Source organism: Delphinus delphis, chromosome 7 (assembly GCF_949987515.2).
Source record: "Delphinus delphis chromosome 7, mDelDel1.2, whole genome shotgun sequence".
NCBI classification, from domain to species: Eukaryota; Metazoa; Chordata; class Mammalia; order Artiodactyla; family Delphinidae; genus Delphinus; species Delphinus delphis.
This window is the reverse complement of record NC_082689.1, coordinates 3,476,691-3,502,503: the sequence shown is the minus strand read 5'-3', so window position 1 is coordinate 3,502,503 and position 25,813 is coordinate 3,476,691. Positions and strand designations below refer to the sequence as shown.

Below are 25,813 nucleotides of genomic sequence, written 5' to 3'. Positions count from 1 at the left end.
TAGTTTCAAGTCTTCCTCTATTTACTACTACTGTGTAGTCAATCACATTCAGGGCATCTTTTCTTCCTGAAGGTGACCTTAACTTGTAGCTGCATGTTGGGCTCGTCCCTGCCTGTAGTGGTCGACCCTGTGATTGCGATAAGCAGGATGGCTCTGGCCCCTCACGATCTTCCAGGTCTGTTGACGTGCCCTCTGGTTGGCAGGCATCTGGTGTTACTCTGCTGGACCCATGCAGGGTCCCCTCTTCCCTCCCTCCTGTTTTCCAGCTGTGAAGAAGAGAAGTTGTGTTTTAGAGAATCTGAAGCAGAGTCACAGATGTAGAAAACAAACTTATGGTTACTGGTGGGGGGATAACTTGGGAGATTGGGATCGACATATACACACTACTACATGTAAAACAGATACCTAATAAGGACCTACTGTATAGCACAGGGAACTCTACTCAATACCCTGTAATGACCTATATGGTAGAAGAACCTAAGAAAGAGTGGACACACGTATGCGTATGATAGATTCACTGTGCTGTACGGCAGAAACGAACACAACATTGTACGTCAACAATACTCCAATAAAAATTATTTTAATTTTTAAAAATTTAAATTTATTTTAAATAATATATATTACAAATAAATATATTCACAAAAAAGGAATCTGAAGCAGAGTATCATGATCTGTTCCCCCAAATTCAACACCTGAAAGTTTCCAGCCGCCACCCCAGGACTCTCGCGGGCTCTTATTGAAGAGGACTTCACATCCTGGGATGCAGTGTACCTCTACACGTCCTCCTCTTTCTTTCCGGGAGTCCGGCTCTACCTGGATGGAGAATGGGGGACCCATGCTGGGAGACAAGCTGGACAAGGCCCTGCCAAGGGGTGGCCTTGAGGTTTCTGGCTGAAGCAGATACATCAGGAGTGGACGTGGAGGACTCTAGGCCCTTTCCACCTGGCCCCAGGTGCTCTGCGGTTTAAGGAAGACACTTTCTCTACCGTGTCAATGCAGCTCTATCTAGCCTGTAGTCAGTGGATGACAGTATTCTTCCTAGCTTCCTGCCACCACTGGGCTTCTTTTCTTGGCTGTGTGGGTTCAGCTTCTCAACGCTTACTGTAGGGGGCCGACCTGACCTCCACTTACCTGGTGTCATCCTCAGCTCAGGACCATTAACTGAGGCCAGGGTGGCAGAGCAGGTGTGGCTGACCTGGGCCTCACAGAAGAGAGCGTCAGCCTGGCCCACCGTCTGCCCACCGTCCTGCTCCATCCTCTGTGACTCTTCCTGCTGCCGCTCTGACCGGTCCAGGAACCTCTTGGATTTTTCTTCTCTAATCTCCTGCTAAACAATTAAACTGGGCCACAGATTGGCTCTAGATAACTGTGTGGCCCAACCAAGCTGCACCCCCAGGACCTCACCGGGCCCCATCCCTGCTGGTTTCCCAGAGCCGCCAACCCCGTCTGGTCCGACGGAGCTTGGACACTGGGTGCTAGTGGCCACGGGTCCACACTCATCCAGCTAACAGTCTCCAAGCTCTGGGCTGTACATCAGAAAAGCTCCGGGTTCAGGGTCAGAGCTGGGGAACCAACCTGGGGTCCAGGACCTCTGTGCACCCTCTTCCCGCTATACTGAGTTATGTGAGGTGGTGCGGGCAGTTGTGGGCCTGCTCCCTCCTGTGATTCTGAACCTGTATGGTTCGCAGCCCTTTAGCAATGAAAGAAAGTCATGGTGCTACCTGACTTTGGGTCACTGTTTTCTGCATCTGGAAGTCTGTGTGTGTGTGTGTGTGTGTGTGCACGCGCGCGTGCCCTTGAATTTAAAGCCTGTTGCAGAAACAAGGCATCCGATATTTTCTTGTTTCCGATTCAGGGGTTTGAAAGGCAAAATTAAGAAGGAAAACTCCAAGAGGGAGCTGCTTTCGGACACGGCCCACCTGAGCAACACCCACTGCGCCCGCTGCCTGCAGCCCTACCGGCTCCTCGAGACCCCCAAGAGGCAATGCCTGGACTGCGGCCTCCTCACCTGCAAAGGCTGCGGCCACAACCCGGAGGAGCAGGGCTGGCTCTGCGACCCCTGCCACCTGGCCAGGTGAGCCGGGACCTGGAGATCAAGTGGCCCTGCCGGCGGGGGGCCCGGCCTGCCCCTTCCAGGACACGGGGGGGTGTGCCGCCCCGCCCGGGCCTGAGCTCTGTGTCTCTGCAGGCTGGTGAAGAGGGGCTCCCTGGAGTGGTACTACAGGCATGTGAGAGCCCGCTTCCAGCACTCCGGGGGGGCCCAGGTAGCGCGGTCCCTCTGCGGGAGGCTGCAGGGAGCAGGTAAGGAGTGAGCCTCTTCCCCAGGCATCCAATACGGGGCCCAGACTCTGTCTTTTCAGCAAACATTCCCCGTGAGTCCGATGCGATCATCAAGACATAAGAGATGGGCTGTAGCTCAATCATTTGTTTTAATATTCTGAATCCAAGTATTTATTCCATGAAGAACTTGAGATCCAGACGGTGTTCTTGCACTAAACCTGTGCTCACCTGTGTTGTCCACCTTGAAGCCATGGGGGTAGAGGGATATGTTGGGGGAAGGACGTGAGATTGCCTGAGCTTAGCAGTGTCTCCTGAACTTGAACGGAGAGAACTGAGCGGTGTTTTCGGGACGCTCTTGCCTTGTCCCTGTCACCTGAGTCCCAGGCTCTGCCAACACCTGGCCAGGCCTTTGGGCTGTGACGGCCTGTCAGGCCAGCATCTGGGGACTCGGTGTCTTGACCGTCTCCATCTGGGGCACCGAGGAGAATGCCCCGGGGTCTGGAGCTCCTGCACGTCCCGAGCGGAGGCGGTGCTTCTGGGATTGGGGGTGTCCTCACTGTGCGCCAGCCTGGGCGTCTCCCCCAGGCCTTCTGGAGAGGCGCCTTACTTGTGTCTCGGGCCCCGTAAAGCCCCACGTTGATAGGCAGGTGCAGGAGGTAGGCATAGCCACCCTCAGGGCCTGGGCACACGCACTGGGCCTGGCACAGGTGTTTCTGAGCAGCCTTAGCACGCTGTTGAGTTCAGGACAGACCACCGAGAGGCTTCCTCACCTGTGATGGCTTTTGGCACCTGGAGCAACAGACCGCGGGGGTAGGGGGCTTCCTTGGGCCGGGGCTGCAGGGGGCATGTGATAAATCATCGAAACCAGGACATTTGTAAGAGTAAAAGTGGCTCTCCTGGTAACCGTGCTGAGACAGCTGGCGTCACTAGGAGTGTCCTGGTGACACGGTGGGGCGGGGGGCACCGTCACCCTATTCTTCGGGAGTTTCCCCCACCTCCTCACCAGGATCCTCACCAGGATCGTGGCCGATATTTCTGTCTTGGTTGGAGCCTATCAGTAAATCCCACAGCCGCATGCACCCGCGACCCCGTGCCCGCTCGGCCGGCCGGGAGCCCGCTGAGGGATCTTCCTGCAGCAGGAGTGTGGTTTCACCACCGCCGCAGGGCTCAGGTGTGGGAACCACAGGTAGCACAGGAAAAGCCACACCGCGAAGCGTCTGAGAATCTCAACGCCGGAGGCCCCGTTCACGGTGGGAAACCACAGGCCACGTCACAACGCTGAGGACCTGGTCCTGGCCCCGGGAGGTTCTGATTTCTAGGGACTGGGGTGGGCTCGGGTATCTGCGTTAGGTAAAAGGTCACGGGGATTCTGGCGCCCAGCCAGGTTGCAGAGCTTGCTGCCACCCAGAAGCAGCCAGTTCAGAACTGTCACCACCGAGGGCCAGGAGGTGGCACTGGGGGGCAACAAAAAATCTGATTGCAGCTGCTGCTGCGGACCCCGTGAGGCAGGTCTCGGGTGGGGTGATGGTCCAGGGGCTGCATTCTCCCTGCTGGTACCTGTGAATGCAGGGCACACGGAAAGAGCACAAAATCGGGAGAGTTGTACCTTTAAAACGAAGTAGTCAAACACAAAAAAGAAGAAGAAGTGATTCAAGTTAATGTTTCAAAAGCTGGTCCAGGCGGGGCCTAACGCAGGGGTGTAGCTGGTGAGGGCCGCTGGGGTCTCTGCTGAGTGCTTTTCTTCGGCTCTAGGTTTACCTGACCAAGTGCTGCGCTCACCTGACGTCAACAGTAAGTCTTTTGTGCTCACAAGGATGCCGGGGTGCCCCTGGCCCCCGAGGAGGGTGGATGGTCCATGGGGCTTCCAGATTAAAACCCCAGAATGCACTGTATCACTCTTTGTAGTGACCTGAGGGAACAGAACACCGGCCAGGCCAGTGTGACTGGGGGGAAAGAGGGAAGAGTGAGGCTGTGCTGGGGGTCAGGGGACAGACCTGGGGGCTCAGGTGAAAAAGGCGTCCTGGGGGGGCAGAGAAGGGAGGGGAGGGAGGCCCGGGGCTGAGAAGCAAGTGAAATGAGACTGAAAGTGAAGAGGTTAGTTTGGGAAAAGGTGACTTAGCTCCAGGCCTGCTTCACCCACACACTGCGGTGTCTTCAGACTGCTTAGGAAGCGGTCAGTGAAGGTGCCCATTGGTGAAGTGGATGCAGAGTATTCGTCTTCGGCTGTGATTCAGAACAGCTCTACCTGATGCTCAGATAGGTCTTTGGGAGGCCAGTAGAGGGCCTTGCCTGGTCGCTTCACAGCAGATGGAGGGGTGGGTGGGCGGATGGACGGATGGTCTTGTCCTGGTGGAGTCATGCAGGCGTCCATTGCAGGTGGGCCTGAGCCAGGCCCCGGAGGGAGAAGTGGAGACAGCAAGCACACGGATGAGGACAGAGAACAGGACACAGGGGCCCAGGCCCAGCCCGTTGGAAGCAAAGTAAGTCTTCCCCCAGCCCCGCCCTCCCTGATGCTGGAGGCTCGGATTCCGATGTCCTGAGAATCTCAGGCTCTCCATCCCTCCGCGGGCCGGGAGCACGAAGAGCCGCCTGCCTCCACCGTGCCCCGCAGCCTCTGAGATCACTGAGCACCAAGCAGCAGTGTGCTCTCGGCACAGGTCCCTCCGTAGGAAACCCCAGAGCAAGCTGCAGGGAGGCGGGGCCTGCAGAGAGGCCTTCCTGGACCTCCAGCCCTGCCTGGACATCCGGCCAGCGTCCTCCGGGCACGTGGTCGTGAGGGCACTGGTGTCCCCCGGAAACAGCCTTTGCACCTTTCAGGGAAGCGAACCCCCTCCGGCTTTCCTCTGTGAACGTCCTTGCTTTTGTTTATAGCTGGCCGTGAGCCTTGTTTTTTATTGGTGTCTGCTTCTGCTTTCACTTCTTTTTTAACTTATTTTTGGTGATAAAGACAAGCAAAGTAATCCCCGGGGTTTCTGGGCAGGTTGACAGAAGGGCAGCAGGAGGGAGGGGAGGGGCGGGGCGGGCGGTGATGTTGGCTGGAGCCCCTTGGAGAGCAACAGGGTCTCTGAGAACCATACCGGCTGGTCTGCGCAGCTGGTCCCCGGGGACCGTAGGCATCTTTTTATGAGAAAATTGTATATGTCTCGCTGACTAAGCTCAGCGAGTGCTCTCCAGTGTTGAATGTTCCCTACACAATACGTTTAAAGGATGGAAACCATGATGAGGGAAGGATTCGGAATAAACTCTGCTCTTGCATCTAAAGATGATGGAGCTCTCTGGAGCCCCCCTCCCCGCTCTGCTTCCCCGCGCTGGGCACCCCTCATTTGCTAAAGTGTGAGGGGTGAGAAGCACCCATCGGCCCAAAGAAGCCTGCCTGCCCCCCAGGGCAGCACTGCTGGGCCGTGTGCAGCCATGTGCCCGTCGGGGGCTGAGCGGACGATTCCTTCTGCTCTTCTAAGAGGCGCTGGGGATGCAGAGCCTGTGATGGGTGGGGGGCTCTGGGCGGCCCCCGGCGCCGCCGCAGATGGTGGCTGTGCCCTTGGAGATGCCCTCCCCGCTGCCCGAGGCAAGGGCGTGTGGCCCTCACAGTCAGGCTGACCCTCTGTCTCCTCTTTCCCGCACCCCTTCCTGCTCAGAAAAAGCGCGTCCTGCCCGTTCACGGCTTGGACTTCGAGGCAGACTCTGACGACTCCACTCCGTCCTGCGGGCACCCCCCAAGCCTGTCCTTGGTCTCTGTGGCCGCGGACAACCCGCAGGTCAGTGGGCTCTCTTTTCTGCCCCCGGCCATCCCAGGATAACCTGGGCGACAGGTTTTCAGGCCCCGGGTCGGGGGACAGCATTCTGGGAAACAGTCTGATGGCCATGGGGGCATCACAGGCAGGGGGCCAGCTGGGGTGGGGGGCATAGAAACGTCACACCCTCCGGTCCCTGGAGAGACGGGGTCGGCTGCTCGGAGAAGTGGGGCGCTGGGCAAATGAGTCAGGGCCCTGGGGCGTTCGGGGCGGGTGCCTGTCCCCGTATGAATGCCGAACCCCCGAGACTCAAGAGCGAGGGCAGAGGAACAGCATCGCCCTGGGGTCGGACAGGGCCCAGCATGTGCCTGCACTCACTGCGGCTCATTACGGGGGTCCCTCTGCTTCATCGCCCAAACGAGGGTAGCCTTGTGGGCGGAACGGGCTGCCGTTGATACTTACACCAGGACACGCGGCCTCCACGGGGGGCGCCCAGGAGAACCGGCCATGTAGTCACTGCTCCCTAGCTGTGTGCCCTTGGCCTGGGGACCCTGCGTGAGACTCCATCCCCTCGCCTCACCTGGACAAGGGCTGATCCTCTCAGCCTCACAGGATCCCTTTCCAAAGGCACTAGAGGCTGAGCCCGGCACACACAGGACCATCACACACAGCACGGGCAGCTGGGGCACGAGCCCCAGAGCGAGGACGCCCTCGGCTGGAGCCCTGACATCTCAGTGCCCGGGCTCAAATGGCACCAGCCCAGAGCTGGGGCCAGGCTCGGTCTTCCGGGGCTGATCTGCAGACGCCTGCGGGCGGGGGCGCAACAGAGCAGGGAGCTGGGAGCCAGCACCCAAAAGGTCTTTGGGCCACGGGTTCTGCTCCAGCGGCAAGTCCGGAGCCCTTTGAAATGAAAGGGAATTGAGTCTCCAGGAGCAGAGAGGATGGGTGTCCAGTGTTCGGTCGGTCAGATGATGCCTGGAAACCCTCAAGACTTGGACTGGAAAGGCCCACATTCCAAGGAGCTGCCCTTTCCCAGTAAAACCTGCCAACAGGCCCCATGTGCTCAGGCCCTCACAGATGAGCCCTGCGTGGAGGAGACCACCTCCCAGGAGCCCGTGGATGAGGCTGATGCCAGGGCCTCTGGGTGCCACCCCCGTCCAGAAGGGCAGATGGCCAGCCTCTCGCCTGCCGGACCAGACGCCCTCGCTGAGCTCTGCCTGCCGGGAGAGTCTTGCACGATGGCCCCGGGGACCACTGCGACACCTGGTAGGTGCCCTTGACCACCGTGTTCCGTGCGGGCTCTGCGTGGAGGAGAGGGTCGCTGGCAGCCTGCCCCACCACCCCGATCTGTGCCAGCCCCTGACTGGCTTACAGTGCGTAGCCCCTTCTTCACTCTGACTCTTCAGCATGGGTAGTCCTGGCACACGCCATCAACCTCTGCTCCCCTGGGCTGCACGCTTCCCTGGTAACACTCAGAAGTACCAACATTGACGCCTGCCCTGGCCACACAGCTCACTGCCACCTTGGATGGGGGGACATCGAGCAGGACTGGGGTAGGGATGTGCAGGTGTCCCTGAGATGATAGGATCACTGGTCACCCGGACCGACCCCCTTAACCACAGGACAGGGCAGCTCCAAACCTGGGGCGCCACCTCCCTTCCAGCTATGACTCGGGAGGTCCCTAAGTGCTGAGACCCTAGTTTAAATCCTCAGTTTAATTTTGTTGTCAGACAGTCGGCTTCCTGATGAAATCCCGAATCACTGTCTGTTCCTGGGCCCTGGGGGAGTGTGCACTGGGGTCCGGGGTTCAGGTACCCTCGTGATGAAGGAGCAGATGAGACCCCAGAAGCAGCACGGGCTGCTTCCCACCGACCTGCTGCCACGTGGCTGCAGCGTGGGACCAGCTGCCGGGGAAAGGTGGTTAAGATGCCGTCTGCCAGGAAGTGGGCCGGCTTTCCATGTTCCCTTTTCATTATATTATAGGGACTGTAAGCTCATGATTCACACGCCCATTAGGATCCTGGAGGCGTCTGGGGGCAGCAGGAGGGCAGCTTTACTTCCCCTTAAACAATCAGTAAACGAATCTACATCGACCAAGTCACAGGATGAAGACTCAGACACACGCATTTCCTCCCAGAATCCCTAATCAACCCCGGCACGTGGATGGGGTGGCAGCGGGGAGAGGGAGAGGCTGAGACAGACGGTATCGAGCTGGGAAATGCGCCTGGGAGGCAGGCAGCTCTGAGTTTCAAGCCCAGCTCTTTCGACCAACTCACCACCCGATTTCATTGATTCTAAGACACATTTGTCACCTCGTCTCACACTGGGAGCGTCTTACAGCGAGTGTGGTAGAAGAGAGTGTGTTGGAGATAGATAGGCAGTGTTGTCTCTTAATAGTGCATCAGACAAGCTACAAGGTCTGCGATGTAAAGGCGTGTGGTGTGTGCTTGAACAAACCTCTGAACCGCCGTGCCTCGGTTTCCTCGTTGTAAAATAGGGTTAGTGCCTAGCTCAGCGCACTGTTGCGGCCTCTGAATGGGATGGTTGCATCTGTTAGCCCTTGAGCCCTTGGTTGCATCTGTTAGCCCCTGAGACATAATGGCCCATCACAAACTTACCAGCTTAAAACAACACACATTTATGAGCTTACGGGGGCCAGGCATCCAACACGGCATCGCCAGGTCATTAGTGCACGTCTCCCAGGCTGAAACCACAGTGTCCACGGGGCCAGAGTCTCAGCTGGAGCTCAGGGCCTTGCCCCCAAGTCGTTCAGCGTGCTGGCAGGGCCATGTGGCCGGCTGCACGTCAAGCACAGAAACAGCTCGTGCAGCTGATTCCTGGGACCCTGGCTCCTGTGGGGCGCCTCACAGGAGGGTCAAGCCCTCCCCCTCCCGGCACGGCTGGATGGGGTGCCCTCCAGGCCAACCTGGAGCTCTGGGGGTACTTTCTGGTGAGAACATGGGGCTCTTCCGCCAACAGAGCCCAGGAATAAGCGTCTCAGGCCACACGGTAGGTGACCCGTGCCCACGAGAGTCTGCGAATCACTAGGCTGGCAGGAAAAGCAGTCCCCGGTGACCAATGTGGAAAGACTTCCCAAAGTCACCTCCACTCGTGGAAACTTCCCGGGACGCATGTCCGCCACACCCGAGGCGCGTGGAAGTCCGTGTGATGTAATTATATTACATTTGCTTTGCCCACCTGGCTTTCCTACCCTGGAGCCCCCCGTGAGTGCTGGCGGGGCAGGGGCTTCTGCTCCTGAAATTCCGAGTGTGGGACCGTGGACTCTGTTCCATTCTTACTTGGTTTAGGGATCTCAGCCCCATAATATCAATGGAGTAGAATCATGTCTCCGTTTTCTTCGATTTCTGATTTCTCTTCATTGGAGAAAATGCCCATTGGCTTTCAGCTTTTCACTCCAAATAATCCAAACCCACTCTTCCTCCAAAGGAACAAATGTCCTCTGGAATGAGCAGCTCCCATCCCACTATCTGGCCGACGTGGACACCTCAGATGAAGAAAGCGTCTGGGCTCAGAGGGTGTCCTCTCACCATCCCAGACGGAGAGGCCAGACCTTGTCTGAGAAGCAGGTAAGGCGGCCGGAAAGAATGCATTCTAGTTGCTTCTTTGGGTGGTGCCTTTTTACCTTAACATCAGTTCATTGCTGAGAAATTAAAAGTACTTCAAAACTATAAAACTGCACAAGCCTGCTCAGCAGAGATGTGCAGTGTCAGAAGCCCTGGGACGAGGGGTGTGGTCCAGCGCTGCAGCCACAGGCTACAGACTGTTCTCCAGGGCCTTGGGGATAACAAGCAGGGCTGCCAGCGGGCCGGGCCTTTGCTGAGCCCTCTGCTTCCGTCCGCACCCGCTTCCCCCTCTGATCTGCCCGGGGCTCACCCTTCCCGGGCTCGGACATTGTGGGGGCCCTTCCTCAGTCTAAGCTGACCTAGAACAGGTTAGGGGCCCTTCCAGCCTCAGTCCCTTCACAGCTGTGCTCCGGAAGTGAATGATCTGCGAAGAGGAGCGCCTGACTTGTAGAAGGTGACTTTCTTTTTCTTTTTTTTTTTTTTTTTGTGGTACGCGGGCCTCTCACTGTTGTGGCCTCTCCTGTTGCGGAGCACAGGCTCCGGACGCGCAGGCTCAGCGGCCATGGCTCACGATCCCAGCCGCTTCGCAGCATGTGGGATCCTCCCGGACTGGGGCACGAACCCACGTCCCCTGCATCGGCAGGCGGACTCTCAACCACTGTGCCACCAGGGAAGGCCAAGAAGGTGCCTTTCTTCGCATGGCTTTCTGGTGAACCAGTGTCAGGTGTTTTGTTATTTGTTTTGGGAGGTTTTTTTGTTGTTCTAAAATTGATCTAAAACGTCAACAGGGCAGAAGCATGGAGTTTTTAAACTCTGCGTCTCCCCCTGCAGAGTCAGTGCCCGCAGGCCCAGCTGGCTCTCTTCCCCATAATATCACCCGGCAGCATCGCCCAACCCCGGGGCTGGACGCACCTCCTGCTCCGACCTCTGCCTCTGAGAGAAGCCACTGACCCTTTGCCCTGAGCACAGCAGGGCACGAAAGGCCCTCAGGAGGCCTGCAGTGAAGACCCCGCTCTCTGCCATTCAACCCAGGGGCTCACTCTTCTTTTATGGAACAGGGGAGATGCTGATGCAAGGAAGTGTCCTTTGATTCAGACCAGGGAGTGACTGGCTTGGCCCCTGGGAAGGCTGCGGGATGATGGTGGAGGGCCAGTGCGGCCAGGACGGACACCTCCCCAGGGCAGAGACAGAGACCTCCCCGGGGCAGAGGCCTCCCCAGGGCAGAGACAGAGACCTCCCCAGGGCAGAGACAGAGACCTCCCTGGGTGGCAGAATCACCACTGGCAGAGAAGTTCCCAGTGTCCAGGCCAGAAGACAATGGGATAAAGACTAGAATTAAATTGTCTATTTTCAGCAAGTTTTTAATTTAGCAGCTTTAGTGACGTTCAGTAAAACACATATCCCGGTATTTAGTCCTACTGACACCAGTCATCCTTTATGCCTCCTTGAAAATTACTCTCTGTTTCATGCTTGTATCTTGTCTCTGGAATTCTTCTTCTTCATTTCTTTCTCTTGACTTTATTTACTTCCTCTGACTTCACCTGCATCTTTGTGGAAAGGGAATCAGGCAGTGTAAAGAGCGGCCTCCAGAGGGCAGTAGCGTCCCTGTGCATCGGGGAAGACCCAGGGCCGACTCTTACAGGACTCACAGACATGCCTTGGGGATTCGAGAGTTCTCGAGAATAATGTTCTATTGGGGTCAGTCTGAATGGTCCTCCCCTGACCTGTTGCCTGTCTTCGTGGTCAGGACTTTCTGGGTGAGGGATAGTCAGCAAAGACTTTCTATAAATAATCACTCATGCTGAGAGGGAGGCCAGAGAGAGCACAGCATGTGGTACCCAGGACGGATGCTTCCAAGGGGCTGAGATCAAGGAGGTGCAGGAAACGGAGCCCTGGCACGCACCCTGCCCCATGTGGTGGGTAGTGAGCCCCTGGTGCCCCAAGAGCGCAGGCTAAAGACACTGACTCGGTTTCCCCACGAAAGCCTCACTGGTGCCAAACTACAGTCGCTCATTTTCCTCCTCTGTCTGTACTGCATTCCTAAATTGTAAATCTGGGGTTTGCTGCAAACGAGTTGGAAACACCGGAAGTTCATTCCAAGTTGCCGTCCGTGTGTCCAGATAGCATGTAATTTACCTGGACGGAGCTCACACGGGACAGAGCGGCTCCCGCTTTGGGCCGAAGGGAGGGGCACGAGCAACTTTGGGCCCCTGAGCACCTGAGAGACAGGTGTTCGCTGGGGGGTGTCTACAGGGGGCCAACGGCTCTTGATCCCAGATGGAAAACCGGGACGCGTCCAGGCTGTCCTGGCGGCATGCGGACAGGCTCTCTTGCTCAGAGAAAACCACCAGCCCGCAGCTCACCTCCCATTCCGAGGGCTGTGGTCTCTCCACGGCTCTGTGCTGCCCCCAGCTCGTGTCCCTCCTCCACCAGGACGAGAACTTTCCGAGCTCTCGTCGTGGGATGCTTTCCTTTCTCTTTCGCTCTGGAGGTGGTACTTCACTGTGCCGGTGCCGGACCCTGGTTGGGTCAGCTCTTATTCTCCTGCCGTGGGTTCATGCCCACCACGCTCCCCGGGGACACACGACTGTCTGCTGAGCATCCCCCTCCCAGGTATTGATCGCTGCCTCTCAGGTGCCATGAGTGCACCCACAGCTGGTCTCAGTTACCAGCAGCCACTCGAGGCTGGGGCCGCTCCCGCCGAAACCCTCGTGTTGAAGCTTCTCAGCTTGTGTTCTTCTCTGGGCAGATTTGCCCACTCAGAGCCCTCGGTGCTGTGAAGATCAAACTAATTACCTGCGGAACAATGCAAAAGCGTCTCACCAGCCTGCTGGAGCCATCTCCCTCTTTTAAAACAAGGTGGACCACAGAGGAGATAATGGCAGGCCAGATGCATCTGCCGGGCTTGGAAGAAAACAGGAGAATTGATTTTCTCATTTCCCGGCCTGGGAGTTAATAGGCTCCGGTGACTCAAGAGCTGGTGACTCAAGGTATGAGCCAGTCGCACTTTCAGGTCATCACCTGGCAGGCCTCCTGGCCCATGCTGACCCAGGGCTCTTGACTTAGTTTGAGCAGCCTGGCAAAATCAATTCACACCTTCCTGTGCACCTCAGGTTCAGCAGTGACAATGGCTGCGCCACGGCAGTGACGCTGAATGTGTCACGTGTCCTGCTTTATTCATCCTCCCAACGCCCCCCGCCCCCGCTTCTGGTACCGCTCCCAGCTTCTGCTTGGCGTTCCAGAATCCCGGCTATCAGAAAATGGGCCTCACAGTTACCTTCCCAGGGCACATGACGAATGGTGACCTGACCTTTCCTTCCACTGCTTGGGAATTTGGTGCTCCCAAGGTGGTAGGTGCCAGTGTCCTGCTGGCCGGAGTGGCTCTGTCCTCCAGCCACTGACTCCCTCCCTCTGCTGCAGATCTCTGAGCGGAGCAAGTACATGTCAGCTGGGGACCGCCTGCTGACCCACTGAAGCCCCTTTGTTAAGGGAGGTTGAGGCACCAACACGGGCTTTGCAAGGAAGACTCTCGATTGGGAGCTCATGCATGGGGCTCAGAGAGCTGAACGGGTTTCCACCGTACAGCTGGGGGGGGGGCGGGCATCTGCCCCGTCCAGGCCCCTGCCGTCCGCTGTGCTACAGCTGGGGGGGGGGCAGGCGTCTGCCCCCTCCAGGCCCCTGCTGTCCGCTGTGCTACAGCTGGGGGGGGGGCGTCTGCCCCGTCCAGGCCCCTGCCGTCCGCTGTGCGCAGAGCCTGGGCATCTGTGGGCCCAGCCAAAGGTGCAGAACTCAGAGGGGCGCAGGTGTGGAGCCTTTGGTGCGGATGTAACGAGAGAGGGGCTGGGAAGTCAGAGCAGCGAAGACCCGGGGACCTCGCTTGGTCCTGCAGTATCCGGCCTGGGGGTCCAGGCCGTTGGAGCGGGCAGGGGTCTCCTGCCCACCCTGTGTGTGAGGGTGTACCCAGCGCACAGGGGCCACCTTCTGGGGAGTGAATGGAACAGAACCCTTGGTCTAATGCACATGTGCGTCTGAGAGACAGACAGACAGCCGGGTAGCTGTGGGCGTAGGGGCGGCGATGCTCAGGCCCTGCCTCGAGTCTGCCTGAGCCACGGCCCCAGTTCAGCACCCGGCCCCCTCCCTGCAGCGCCCAAGGGCTCTGGAGATCAGCTCCGGTGGCAGCTGGGGTGGGCAGTGGGAGCCACGCGCCCCCAGGGCCACAGCCACCTTCACCCACGGAGGTGCCCTCCTCTGACACCCTCTGTGGGCCGGCGGGGCCAGGCTGACCCAGAGACAGAGTTTCAGTCCCCGGTTTTTAGCTGAGGAAACAGGCCCAGGCTCTCAGGAGGGGAACTCCAGAGCCCATGGCCGGCAGGGAACACACTCTGAAGCGCCCCTGCGCAGGTCTGGGAGAGGCCCTCTGCCCCTCAGGATGCTTTCAGGACAGGCCTTCTCACCTGAGTCTGTGACAGGTGTCCCCCACGCAGGCCCGGTAGCCCGCAGGACCCCAGGGCTCACCCCCAGCCACCCAGACCCCAGGCTGCCTCCACCCCGTCCTGGAGGCTGACCCAGATCCCCCTCTGGGCCTCGCTCTCCCCCACCAGCATCACCAGGGCAACCCGTGCCCCTCTTTGCCAGGGGCCGAAGGGTTCCCAGGACATAGGGCTTTCGGGGTTCAAACTTGGATACCTTGGTCACCCCAGCTGTATCCTGTCATGCTGGCCAGCTGCCATCACGTGTATATGTGTTTGTATGCATACATGTGTGTTGGACATGCGTGCGTGTGTGTGTGTGTGTCTGTATGTGTGGGGTTTTTATTTACCAGGTAGAAGCAGCGCCCCCTTCTGACAGCAGCTCATAAATCCCCACCCCACACCCTCATCAGCTCCTGCCTGGGGTGGCCTCAGGTTCCCATTTCTCAAGGGGATTCTGAAGTTTCTCAACCTCATTTGCTCTGAAAGATTTATTCCCAGCAGACCCAATAGAATCTACCCTCCGAACGTCACAGGGGTTCTCTTCACCCGTTGGGGCCTCTGAGGAGATTTGCTTTTTGAGCGTCTTCGGGAAATTGGGAGCCTGTAGAAAGGGGTCCCAGTAGACGTGCCGCTTCCCCGTCAGCTCACTCCAGCCCTCGGCACTCGTCTGCGAGGCTGCTTGGCGCCATTCACAGAGAAAATTAAGTGATAGCCAGCACTGCCCTCTGCTTGGCAGGAGCACCCGGGGCCGAGGGGGCGGAAGGCAGCCCGACAGGCACTGTGGGTGTGAGTAACGTCGTGGTGCAGAAGCCCCCCTCCCAGCAGCATCGTCAGCGGGTGACTCACTCCCCGAAGGAAGGGACGGGGAGGGGGATCTCAGAGTCCCGGAAGGCGGTCCTGGGGGGACGCTCACCTCACACTCTGACGTCTGCTTTGTGGGCCGAAGGAGAGGCAGCCAGTGAGTGATGAGCGACCGGCCTCCCTGCTCACGTCCCCCCGCCGACCCCCAGGGAGCCCTCTGCCTGGCAAACTGAGAACAGGCTGTGGAAACGGGAGGCCAGTTAAGAGGCTGGTGGATCGTCCAGGCAGGACAAGGTGGCGGGTGAACCAGGCAGGGCAGCAGAGGTGATGGGAGGTGGACCCTGGGTACCTGTTGAAGGCAGAGCCAGTGGGGATGGATTCAGGACGAGGGAAAGAGAGGGGTCAGATGACACCAGGGTTTTGGCCTGAGCAAGCTCTGTGGGATGGAATTGCCCTGAACTTTTTTTTTTTTTTTTTGGCTGTGTTGGGTCTTCGTTGCTGTGCGCGGGCTTTCGCTAGTTGCGGCGAGTGGGGGCTACTCTTTGTTGCAGTGCGTGGGCTACTCATCGCTGTGGCTTCTCTTGTTGGGAGCACGGGCTCTAGGCACACGGGCTTCAGTAGCTGTGGTGCACGGGCTCTAGAGCTCAGGCTCAGTAGTTGTGGCGCACGGGCTTAGTTGCTCTGTGGCATGTGGGATCGTCCCGGACCAGGGATCAAACCCGTGTCCCCTGCATTGGCAGGTGGATTCTTAACCACTTTGCTACCAGGGAAGTCCCTGCCCTTAACTTTTAAATCTCGTTACCCCCTCGCAAGTCATTTTGGCTGTAAAGGGCAGTTGGGATAATTTGGCCATTTTTCTGTTTTTTTCACATGACTCTGGTCACTTCTTAAAACCGACACACTGAATGCCTTCACATGAAGCTCGTGTCCACAGGCAGATGAAACACATAGCTGCTCAGTGAACCGCTGGCCGGGGTGCAGGAACGGGTAGCAGCCAGAGCTTACTGCAGTCTAGGCCCTGGTATGATGCTTACTGAGTGAGGCCGGGCAAAGGAGGGGCTCTGAGCATCCTTTCCCCACCTGTAGAATTAGGGTAAGAGCTGGAATCAATGAGGGACTCCCACCCCCTTATAGAGACTTAGAAAATTATGACCAAAGAATACAACCTTGGGGCTTCCCTGGTGGTGCAGTGGTTGAGAGTCCACCTGCCAATGCAGGGGACACGGGTTCGTGCCCCGGTCCGGGAGGATCCCACATGCCGCGGAGCAGCTGGGCCCGTGAGCCATGGCCGCTGGGCCTGCGCATCCGGAGCCTGTGCTCCGCAACAGGAGAGGCCACAGCAGTGAGAGGCCCGCGTAACGAAAAAAAAAAAAGAATACAACCCTGAAAAATAATTTCAAGAAACAGAGGCCTAGCTAAACTCCGGAGAAGAGATTTCCAGAAATGAGCGCTGTCTAGCTCTGAGTTTCTCACCAGCCAAGGCAGATATATAGATATCCTGGGCTGTATGAATCTCCTCCAAGTCCACCCTGGGTGGCAAACTTCCCTGGCGCTAGATTCAGGAAGGGGTGAGTGGCAAAGGGTGCTACTCACTGTGTCATGGAAAACATCACTGAGAGGTTCACACAACTTTGCAGTTTTCCAAGAGTCACAAGTACACTGTAGACACTTCTCAGTCAGCTCCAGACCCGCGTCTAGGAGTACGATTCCTTTGCAAAGCCGACAGGAGGCTCGTGGGAGAGACCGTGGACACAGAGCCTGGTACACAGATACATAGCATGGACAGTGGACATGAGTGCTGTAGCGTTTATGCAAGTTCAGGACCCACCCCGAGCCCTCGGGTGATGCTTGAGGCCACACGGCCGTCGTGTACTTCAGTCTTATCACGGGACGACCGAGAAAAACCCCCAGAACAGACTTGTCAGCACCCCGTGGCCTCAGCTGGCGGATGCAGACAGTCCGGGCTGAGGTCTTGGTTTGGCGCCATGAGGATGCTTAAACCCTAGGAAGTGGCTTGGGGACCCAGTTTGGGAACAGAGAGAAGTTGAAAAATGGTGCGTCTCAGGTGGCCCGGGTGCTGTTAGGATCGCCAGGAACATCCCACCCTTCGGGGCCTGGTTCTGGAGCACAGGCGGCGCGGGCCCCTTGGCCGAGCTCGTGTGGGGCGTAGATGAGGCCGCAGCTCCGGCCAAGCCCCCGGGGTGCTGGGGGCCGGTGCTTTCCGGAGCCCTGCTTCTGCTTTCAGCGCTTCCAGGCGACCGACCGGCTGAGACCAGCCACTCGTCCATCTCAGTGTCCAGTTGGCAGCAAGCCCACGGGCGCTGACGTGGAAGAGGCGGCCCTAAAGAGAAGACTGGAGGCCTTGATCAGCCGCGCCGGTGACCAGCGGGCCTCATCCGAGGAGGAGGGCAAGGACGGAGGGGCAGAGCAGGGCAGCAGCGTCCCCAGCGAGGACCCCCCCGGGGCCGCCCCGGAGGTGAGGCTGCCTGAGCGACCCCGGCAGCACACACTCGGAGGCAGGGCCAGGGGGGCCTGGCCCCAGCTGCACACGGCGCCCCACCGCGGGCTGCCCGGCTGGCCAGGCCGCTCCTGGCGTAGTGAAAGGGGCACCTTCAGGATGGGACGTGCGTTGGGGCGAGCCCTGTGGTCTCCCCCGCTGGTGGTCACGTGCGGCGCTTCCCTCTCCTAGGTGTGCACGGCTGCAGGCCAAACGCCCAGCCGGGAGAAGGGGGCCCGGGGCCCCCAGGACCCCGTGCAGCCCAGCAGGACCACAGACGAGGAGCTGTCGCAGCTGGAGGACAGAGTGGCCGCCACGGCCTCTCAGGTGCAGCGGACAGAGAGCGAGGTAGCCCCGGCGGCCCCGGGAGCAGGCGGCTCCCCCAGATAGATAGTGGGGGCCCTGGAGGCCTGGCAAGGGTGGTCAGCCCCCCGAAGGGCTCACACACAGGGAGCCCACGTTGTCGGCTCCAGGACAGGCTCCTGGGGCTTTCCGTGGAATCACTCTCCACGCCACGCCCTGTGCCGCACCCCTGCCCATTTCCCTTTTAGGTTGACAAGAGACAGGTGGCGTTTTCAGCCACGGAAGGAAGATGCTGACACTTACCCCTCCCTGCCCCATGAGGAGGGCTTCTCCAGAAGCAGGCTTAGAGTTTAGGACAGCCCCGGGGCTCAGGACCAGACTCTGACGGAGGGGCATCCTGTAAACTTGGGTCCCGGGCTTGAGTTAGGGTAGGAGGTGTGTTAGTGGTGTGCAAAGGTCAAAGGACAGAGCCAGGGTCTCCCAGAGACAGTCAAGGTGATTGGGCTCTGCTCTGCCCTCCCCCTGCTGACCCCAGAGGAGAGGAGGTCTGCCCGTCCGAGTGCAGGGGACCCAGCACCCACTGTCCATTCATTCCAGCTTCTTTTCTCTTCAGCAAGTGCCCTTCCGTCCCCAAGGAAGAAGGGGCACCTCCCCAGGCCGTGCACCTTAGGGGGCGCAAGTGAGCCTGAGAACTTTGCATTCATTTATTCCTTCCTATGGAGCCAACAGTTCTCAGTCAGGATCCCAAGTACGGCGGGCATTGTGTAGACACAAAAGATGCAGCTATGAGCACCTCAGAGCAAGCCCCTGCGTTCCTGGAGCTTGTGCTTCTAGTGGGAGGAGACAGAACAAGTCGACGAGGCTGAGGAGAGGGTAGCCCCAGGGAGCGCTCGGATGGGGCTGCCTCGAAGGGTGGTCGGGAAGGGATAATACAAGAAGGCAGCCAGGCGAAGGCCCCGAGGCCGTGTCAAATTCGGCGTGTTCGGGGATCCGCAGTGGAGCCCTGCGCCAGAGCCCAGGAATGAGAAGGGGAGTGTCTGGGAGGAGAGCAGATTCCAGAGAGCCCCAAGGACCGTGAGAAGGGTTGGGGGCTGTGGGAGGGATCTGGACGGACCTGAAGGGGGCCCGTTCCTGTTCCCAGAAGCCTCTGCCTTCAGCTCTCCCCCCGTCACTACCCCTCCCTCAATCCCTCATGGATGAGCCCCCAGAGAATGTATGGAGCCCCTCCCCCGCTTGGGGGTGACCCTCCCGACAGCCATGGAAGACGGATGGAAATGGGGCGCCCAGGAAGTGGCCCTGGGCGGGTCACCCATCTTAGGGGAAGCACGATGAAATCGGTGAATCGGGGGCAGCAGCTCCTCCTGTCCTGTGACGTTGAAAGGACGTCCAAGTGACATCTGTCTGTCTGTCTGTGGTTCCGCCAGGTGTCAGATATCGAGTACAGGATTGCAGCCTTGCAGGCTGCAGGGCTCACTGTGAGGACCTCGGCAAAGCCCCGGAAGAAATCCAGCCTCCCGGTGAGTGGAGGGGCCGCAGGGCCCTGGCCAGGAGCACAGGGCAGCCCGGGGCCTGGCAGTGAGAGCCCCCGGGGCAGCCGCCACCCTCCTCCTTAATCTGCCAGCCTCATGTTTCTGCAGTCAGTGACCTGTGGGCTGCGCTGGGATTCCTTTTCATTTGCTAGTGTTGTTTCTAACGGAAAAGAGTGCTATATGGGGGGACCGTCAGCTCCTGCGTGAGAATTGGAAACACAGCCACGTGGTACACACACACACACACACACACACACACGCACACGCGCGCGCACACACACACACACACACACGCTTTAAAGTCCAAAGGAAGCAGGCTGGACAGCACCTCGTGTTGGCGGCCTTCATAAAAGCGCTTTGCAAGGCGGGTGTGACGGTAGCAGGATGGGGACCTGCCCACGACAGAGACCTGAGACCAACATCCTTCCCCCCCCGATTCAAGTCGGGAGTCTCCAGACAGATCACAGTATGAGGAAATCTGGCAGAAGGATGATAAATGCTCTTAGGGGAGGCCCAGATGCGGCTGCCGGGATGCCCAATCAAATCTGAATTTCAGATTCACAGCAAGTCATCTTCTAGTATAAGTATTTCCGTGCAATATCTGGGACATACTTACACTAAAAAAATTTAATCATTGTTTATCTGAAGTTCAAAGCCAGCTGGGCGTTCTGTACTTTAATTTGCTAAACCCAGCAGCCCTGGGCGCAGAGCCCTGGAGTGGTGTGTGCTCTGTGGGTGTTGCCGTGCCGTCCCGGCCTTCCAGACCGAGGACTAAAGAGAACACCCTCCGTGTGTCCTGCCCGCCCGCCCTGTGGCAGGAGGTCAGACGAGCAGTCATAAGCACAGGCTCCTTCCCTGTTCTCCAGGTATTTCTTCCCCAGCTTGTTGGGAAGTTGGGCCAGAGTCCTAAGAATCCGCGTGCAGACCCTTCAGATGAGGTCGAGGTACGTGTCACTACATCCAAGCTCGAGAGGCTGGAAGCGGGTGAACGGTTGGCCCGACTTTTCCAGAAGCGTGACAAGTACGGAGGGGGCGGGGGGTGGAGCTGAAACATTGGGACTTTAGAAACCTGGCAAGTCTCACAGGCTGGTCTCCCCATAGGGTGTCTGTCGGGGAAAATCCAGGAAAGCCCAGCCAGGGGAGTGGGAGGGTGGGACAGAGGGCAGAGGGCAGAGGGCAGACCCCAGGCAGGGGAACTGGCTGAGAGGAACACAGAGCCCTGGAGACAGTGCACATCACGGGGGCTGGGTGCTGGGCACGTACTGCCCCCCACGCCCCCCTGTCCTGGGTGACGAACATTCACAGACGTAGCAGGCTCCAGGGCCCGGGGACGGGCCTCCCCTGGGAGCCGCGGGTCCCGGCCGTGGGAGCGAAGCGCGGGAGCCGGTGTGCGCGAAACGGCACAAGGATGGACGCGGGGTATGGGCGGGACGCACAGAGCAGGCCGTCTGCTCCGGGTCCTGCCTGCTGCCTGATACGCCCCTTGTGAGCTGTGATGAGCACCTAGTCATTTGTGCTTCTCGTGACAACAGCAGTGGGTAGCTCTTTGTAGTTAAAAATGGTATTTTTTTTCCGTCCTTCCATTTGATGTTCAAACAACCTGGTAAGCAGGTGTGGATATCGCCCCTGTTGCACCAGTGCGGAGCCTGAGGGTGGGGGAGGTAGACATACTGGATTGAGACCACACAGACCAGCGACAGGCGGTCTCAGTCCGGCCTCCCAGCCCCACCCTGACCCTCTTCTCGGGGCTGTGGTCTTCCCTGACCTGTCCCGGGAAGCCCAGCCTGAACGTGTCTGCAGCCAGCCTCCTGGTACAGCCCACAAAACCAGCCAGGCTGAATCGCAGGGAGTCAGGCGTTGGCAGGACTTCCAGGGAGTCAGGCCGTTTTGCTCTCAGCTTCCCCCTTGAAGAGGCAAAACAGCGAATGAATTAGCCCAGAGTAGAGAGGTGAGCAACAGGAAAGGGGCAGGGAAAGAAAGGTGGGGGGCCCAGCCGCCATGGGGCGCTGAGAATGTATTAGGTATAGTTAATCTTCCAATATCCTGTACATGGGCTGCTGACCCATTTTCCAGATGAGGAGACAGTTCGGAGAGAAGATGTAAATCGTCCTTGTCACGGCGGTGAGGGGTAGCGATAGGATTTGAACCTGTCTGTGGGGCTGGAACTTGGGCTTTTCCGCGTACCCACCCAAGGCTGCAGTTCTCCGAAAGCTAAGCAGCTCTTTTATATTCCGGCATTTGTTGCGTAACGTATTGATAGCGTGCGTTTTAATATTGTTAAAAGTTCAAATTTTGCCCAGGAACAGAAGAGAGTTGCCCTGATTAATCCGAATCTGCAGGAATGATGAGAAATCCAAACCTAGCTCCCGGTGTTCCTAACAATTACAGCAAGGTACTGACGCCCAGAGACGGCTTCTTTCTTCCAGGTGGTGGCTGTACCCTATCCTGTGAGGAGAAAGCTCAGTGATCACCCCAGAAGTCAAGGTAAGAGTCACCTGCTTCCCTCGTCCCCCAGGCCTGGGAGGTGAGCTCAGGGGCGTGAAAATGGCCAGTCGGGGCCCCATATTTCTGCGTAACCCGTGGGACCCGGCATGTCATGCCACTGATGCCCGAAGGACACTCCAGTGCCCTCGGGCCACCCTCAGGGACCGTTGCAGTGACGTGGTGTCTGGATACCTGGAATTTGCTGCCTGAAGCACATAAGGGTGTTGACGGTGGTGGCAGCGGTGGTTTCCTTGTCCTGCGATGTAAATCGTCCTAATAATGGTGCAAAGCTCCCCACCTTCTAGAGCACAGGACGTAATTAGCCCGCCTTGATGTCTTGGTGGTGACGAGGACATCAGCTTCGTCCTGGACGAAGCATTTGTTTTTATGCTCCTTTTAAAATTTCTTAGGAAGCAAAGACACTTGTTTGGGGTAAGTTTGTGATTAATAAGCACCCCCCCCCCGTTTTTCTCAAAGACAAAGATGATGACTCTTTCGATCGGAACTCCGTGTCCCGCGGATCCCTGACACAGAGAAACCCCAGTGGCAGGAAGGAAACCGCCAACCACAGCATTGCGGTAAGTTTTCTCTTTTCACTGAGGCGGCTTTAAAATTCTCTCAGATTGACTTGTTGATATTAAGTTTTCAAAGCAAAGAATTGGGGTACACTAACAGGAATAGTAAAACCAGCAAAAGGTCTAAAGGAAAATCAGAAACATTTCTTAAAGGTACACAGTGTACCAGTGACGGGGTCGCCTGGCCCTGGGGGGCTCTGGGCTTGGGGACGGGGACAGCGCATGAGGCAGTGAGGACTCCCCACGCAGCCCCACCTGCCCACCCAGCGCCGTAAAGGTCATTCAGCTGAACCACCTGTGCAGGTGCCGGCGTCAAGGCTGTCCCCCGACTTCCGTGGGAGAGGGCTCTCTGCAGAAAGAACATGAGGTGCTTCCCAAAGCCCAGGGGACATCAGGCTGGACCGGCGGGGTCATGGCCTTGATGCCCGCAGAAGTGCACCTTGCAGACCCTTCTCTGGCACCACGGTCCTTGGTGTTTGCAGCCGCACGAGAGCCTGGTGAAAGCACCAGCTTTTCTGACGGGCGTGTCAGCTGCCTGGGTGCCCACGGCACCCCACAGACACAGGGCTGCAACGGCGAGAGACAGCTGACCTCTAGGGACCCCAGAGTCATGCCCACGTCCCAGGGGTGGGCATGAGGTCTCAGTGGCCTACGCCAGGTGCAAACACCCCCATCCCCACAGCTGTCCACACTGCGACCACCCAGCAGTCATTATGGCTTCATGCCGGTTACGAGAGTCTGAGTCGACGGCTTCGCTGTCCAGGAAGACGGAGCGACTGCTCTGTTCTTTCCACAAACTCCGTTTTTAATCGGGTTTTCAAAGTTTCTCACAGTACTCATTGCTGATGATTGTGTGCGAGCCTTGTGTCGGCAGACGGGGAGATGGGGCACACGTGTCCGATACAGCCAGCGTTAGGCCGCCCCAGACGACAGGAAAGGACAGAGGGCAGAGGCTCCCTGCCAGGCCCCACCTGAGCCCGGAAGAGGCCGCCTGGACCGTGGCCAGAGCGTGGCCGTCCCCAGGGGCTGATGGCGGGCGATAAGAAATCACCAGCGGGGGCTTGAAAGTCTACATACTTTCAAATTCGAACGCGCCTTCCGTGCTTCAGAGCTTTAGATCGTCACATACTTGCCGTCCTTACAGCCCATTTGATGAGGGTCGGTGTCATTGACCCATAGCTGGGGAAACAGGCAGAAAGAGGTTGAGTAAAAAAAAACCCGGCAGGGGGTTGACCGATGCCTCCTGGCCAGCAAGCCCATGTGCGCGTCTGTGTGCTCTCCCGTGTGTGTGTCTGTGTACGTGCCGTGCGTGTTTTTATGTACACACAGTCATATAGCTAAGTGCGTGTCTACCTGTGTGCACACCTGTGTGTTTACATGTTCCTCTGTGCTCGCCCGTGTATTTCTGTGCCCACGCCTGCGTGAGTGTGCGTGTGCTCTCGCCCGTGTATCTGTGTGCGTACCCACCTGTGCATGCTGACGTGTCCATGTGTGTTCACAGAAACCCGTGATGACCCACCAGCCCTTAAACGGGAGGTTCGTCTGAACGGGACAGAGCAGGAGTGGCGCCGGTCCTTTTCCTCCACCTCAGCCTCCGTGTCCCTCCACCTGCCCCGCGTTTTCCAATGCACGCAGCCCAGTGGAGGAATGAGAAGAAACCCCGTCTGTGAGCTGACGGCGGTTCTCAGCCCGTCAGCTCTTCACCCACGTTCTTTGATGACCTCCAAGGCGCCCCTGCCCACCTGCTCTGGTCCGTGAGAAACATCTAGGCTGACGCGTCTCTCCTTTAGGGTTTAAGCTTTCTGAAGGACACAAAGAAGCTTTTGTTCAGTGATCTTCTAGCCCTTTCACTGCTGGCTTTCTTATGCTGCTTTCATGACCAGAATGGAAAAGGGGTGACTCAGTGACCGCACCAGCCATCTGTACACTCCTGACTGTGTCTGTCGGAGCCAGGGCAGGTGTGTGGGTGCGACTGGACGTCAGGACAAGTCAGTGAGCTCATGTCCATCTGAATAAGAGGGAGGGATAGACCCCCGCATCTCCTCACACAAACACACCTAGTCTGCAAGTTCCCAGCCTGTGCTTCACAGGCTGGGAGAAAGCACACTGTGGTCGAGGACAGAGCATGCCAGCGGCAGCAAGTGAGCATTTGCTCAAAGCCCGGGTGCAGGTGCAGACCGCCTGCCGGGAGGCACTGGCGGAGCCTGGACGGGCGGGGCCCAGCCTGGCACTGCCACTCGCTGCGGTGGAATCCAGGAGGCCACTTGCCGTCGGTCCGCAGAGGATCTCCAAGTCCTGCTCAGCCTCGGACACTCTGGGTGTCCGTGTGGCTCATCCAGCTTGAAGGGGAGCCCGCTGGGACCCCCTCCACAGCCGCCTTGAGCACAGTAACCCTGTCTCCCCTCGCTGAGCACGGCTGCGTGCTTCAGAGGGACCGGTTTACTGAGTCCTCGGAACAGCGCACTTTGCAGAGGAGGGAACAGAGCCCCGAGTGTGAGGCAGCCTCCCCTGTGATCCCTGATACGTTCCAGAGTGACGGGGTCAGCTTTGAGTTTGCTCTCTCAAGTGGTTTGGTGTCTGTGTTCTGTGGTAACTGAAAGAAGAGGTGAATAAATGATGCCCAAGAGCCTTTGATACGAAGACTGACTGTGGACACAGCCCCACCCATGGCTTACAGATTCTGCATCACGAGCTCCCTTCGCGTTTCCACTGAGCCTATAGCATCACGGTCACTGCAGAGACCGTGTCATCGACGGGCTGGCCCATGGCAGCTCCAGTGCGCTTTTCCGAATCAGCATCTGAGTTGATCTGAATGACTAGGCTTCAGGTTGTGCTGGGATTTGCAGAAAAGATGGCTCTGAAACTCCTTCTCAGAATGAAAGCTGCTTGAAATAGTCAGCTCCTAATTCAACGCTGAAAATGATTAAAGGATTCCAGTAAGCCAAAGAGGATCCATCCTTGTCTCCGTGCACCCCTCCTTATTCACAGAGTAAACTAAAGTCAGTGTGAGTTCCTAGCATCAAGGAAGAGGCAGTCCCGGCTGGCCTGCAGCACTGCCCTGGGTGTGATGCAGCAGGCACGTGAGGCCTTGTGCCCCGGAACCGTAGTGGCCACTTAGCTCCGTTGCTAACTTGAGCTCAGAGAGCTTCCAACCTGGAAGCACATCCGTCCCTCCTTCAGAAGACCTCTCGCTGGGGTCTCCGATTAGGGTCAGGGCTACACTCACTCTTTCATTCTCTCTGCAGCACTGCAGAGGCCCCGGACGGTGTGCATGGCCCAGGGACCTGCACCCATGTTGTGGGCAGCGGCTGGGGTGCCGGGGATGTGAATTCTCCCAGCTCCTGCGCTGGTTCCTCAGCCCCTCTCGGCCCCTTGATGTCGAATCTCCTTTCCATCCCCATCAGGTCCCACGGCTTCAGGCACCTGTGGCTGGATTGCAGCCCAGACCCCCCGAGGTCCCCACCACAGACCAGCTGCCTCTTCCTCTGGCATCTCAAAGTCAGCCCATCCTACTGAACTCCGATCTTACCCCCAAACCCTGCTGCATCCACTCAGGT

The 25,813-nt window shown here is 58.1% G+C and overlaps 1 protein-coding gene across 2 annotated transcripts in view; it reads left to right on the top strand.

Annotated features, from left to right (window-relative positions):
* Positions 1-25,196, top strand: part of MLPH (melanophilin) — a 43,986-nt gene extending 18,790 nt beyond the window's left edge. The window contains exons 3-16 of one of the 2 annotated variants that reach the window (XM_060015868.1): positions 1,856-2,074; positions 2,189-2,301; positions 4,033-4,071; positions 4,657-4,760; positions 5,916-6,035; positions 7,079-7,277; positions 9,459-9,598; positions 17,114-17,344; positions 17,558-17,713; positions 19,093-19,185; positions 20,064-20,141; positions 21,624-21,681; positions 22,159-22,259; positions 23,758-25,196. In XM_060015868.1, the coding sequence (XP_059871851.1) occupies positions 1,856-2,074; positions 2,189-2,301; positions 4,033-4,071; positions 4,657-4,760; positions 5,916-6,035; positions 7,079-7,277; positions 9,459-9,598; positions 17,114-17,344; positions 17,558-17,713; positions 19,093-19,185; positions 20,064-20,141; positions 21,624-21,681; positions 22,159-22,259; positions 23,758-23,802 (1,696 nt within the window). In that variant the 3' untranslated portion in view covers positions 23,803-25,196. The remainder of the gene's footprint in view (positions 1-1,855; positions 2,075-2,188; positions 2,302-4,032; positions 4,072-4,656; positions 4,761-5,915; positions 6,036-7,078; positions 7,278-9,458; positions 9,599-17,113; positions 17,345-17,557; positions 17,714-19,092; positions 19,186-20,063; positions 20,142-21,623; positions 21,682-22,158; positions 22,260-23,757) is intronic. The other variant, XM_060015869.1, reaches the window with a different exon arrangement.
* The last annotated feature ends 617 nt before the right edge of the window (positions 25,197-25,813 follow it).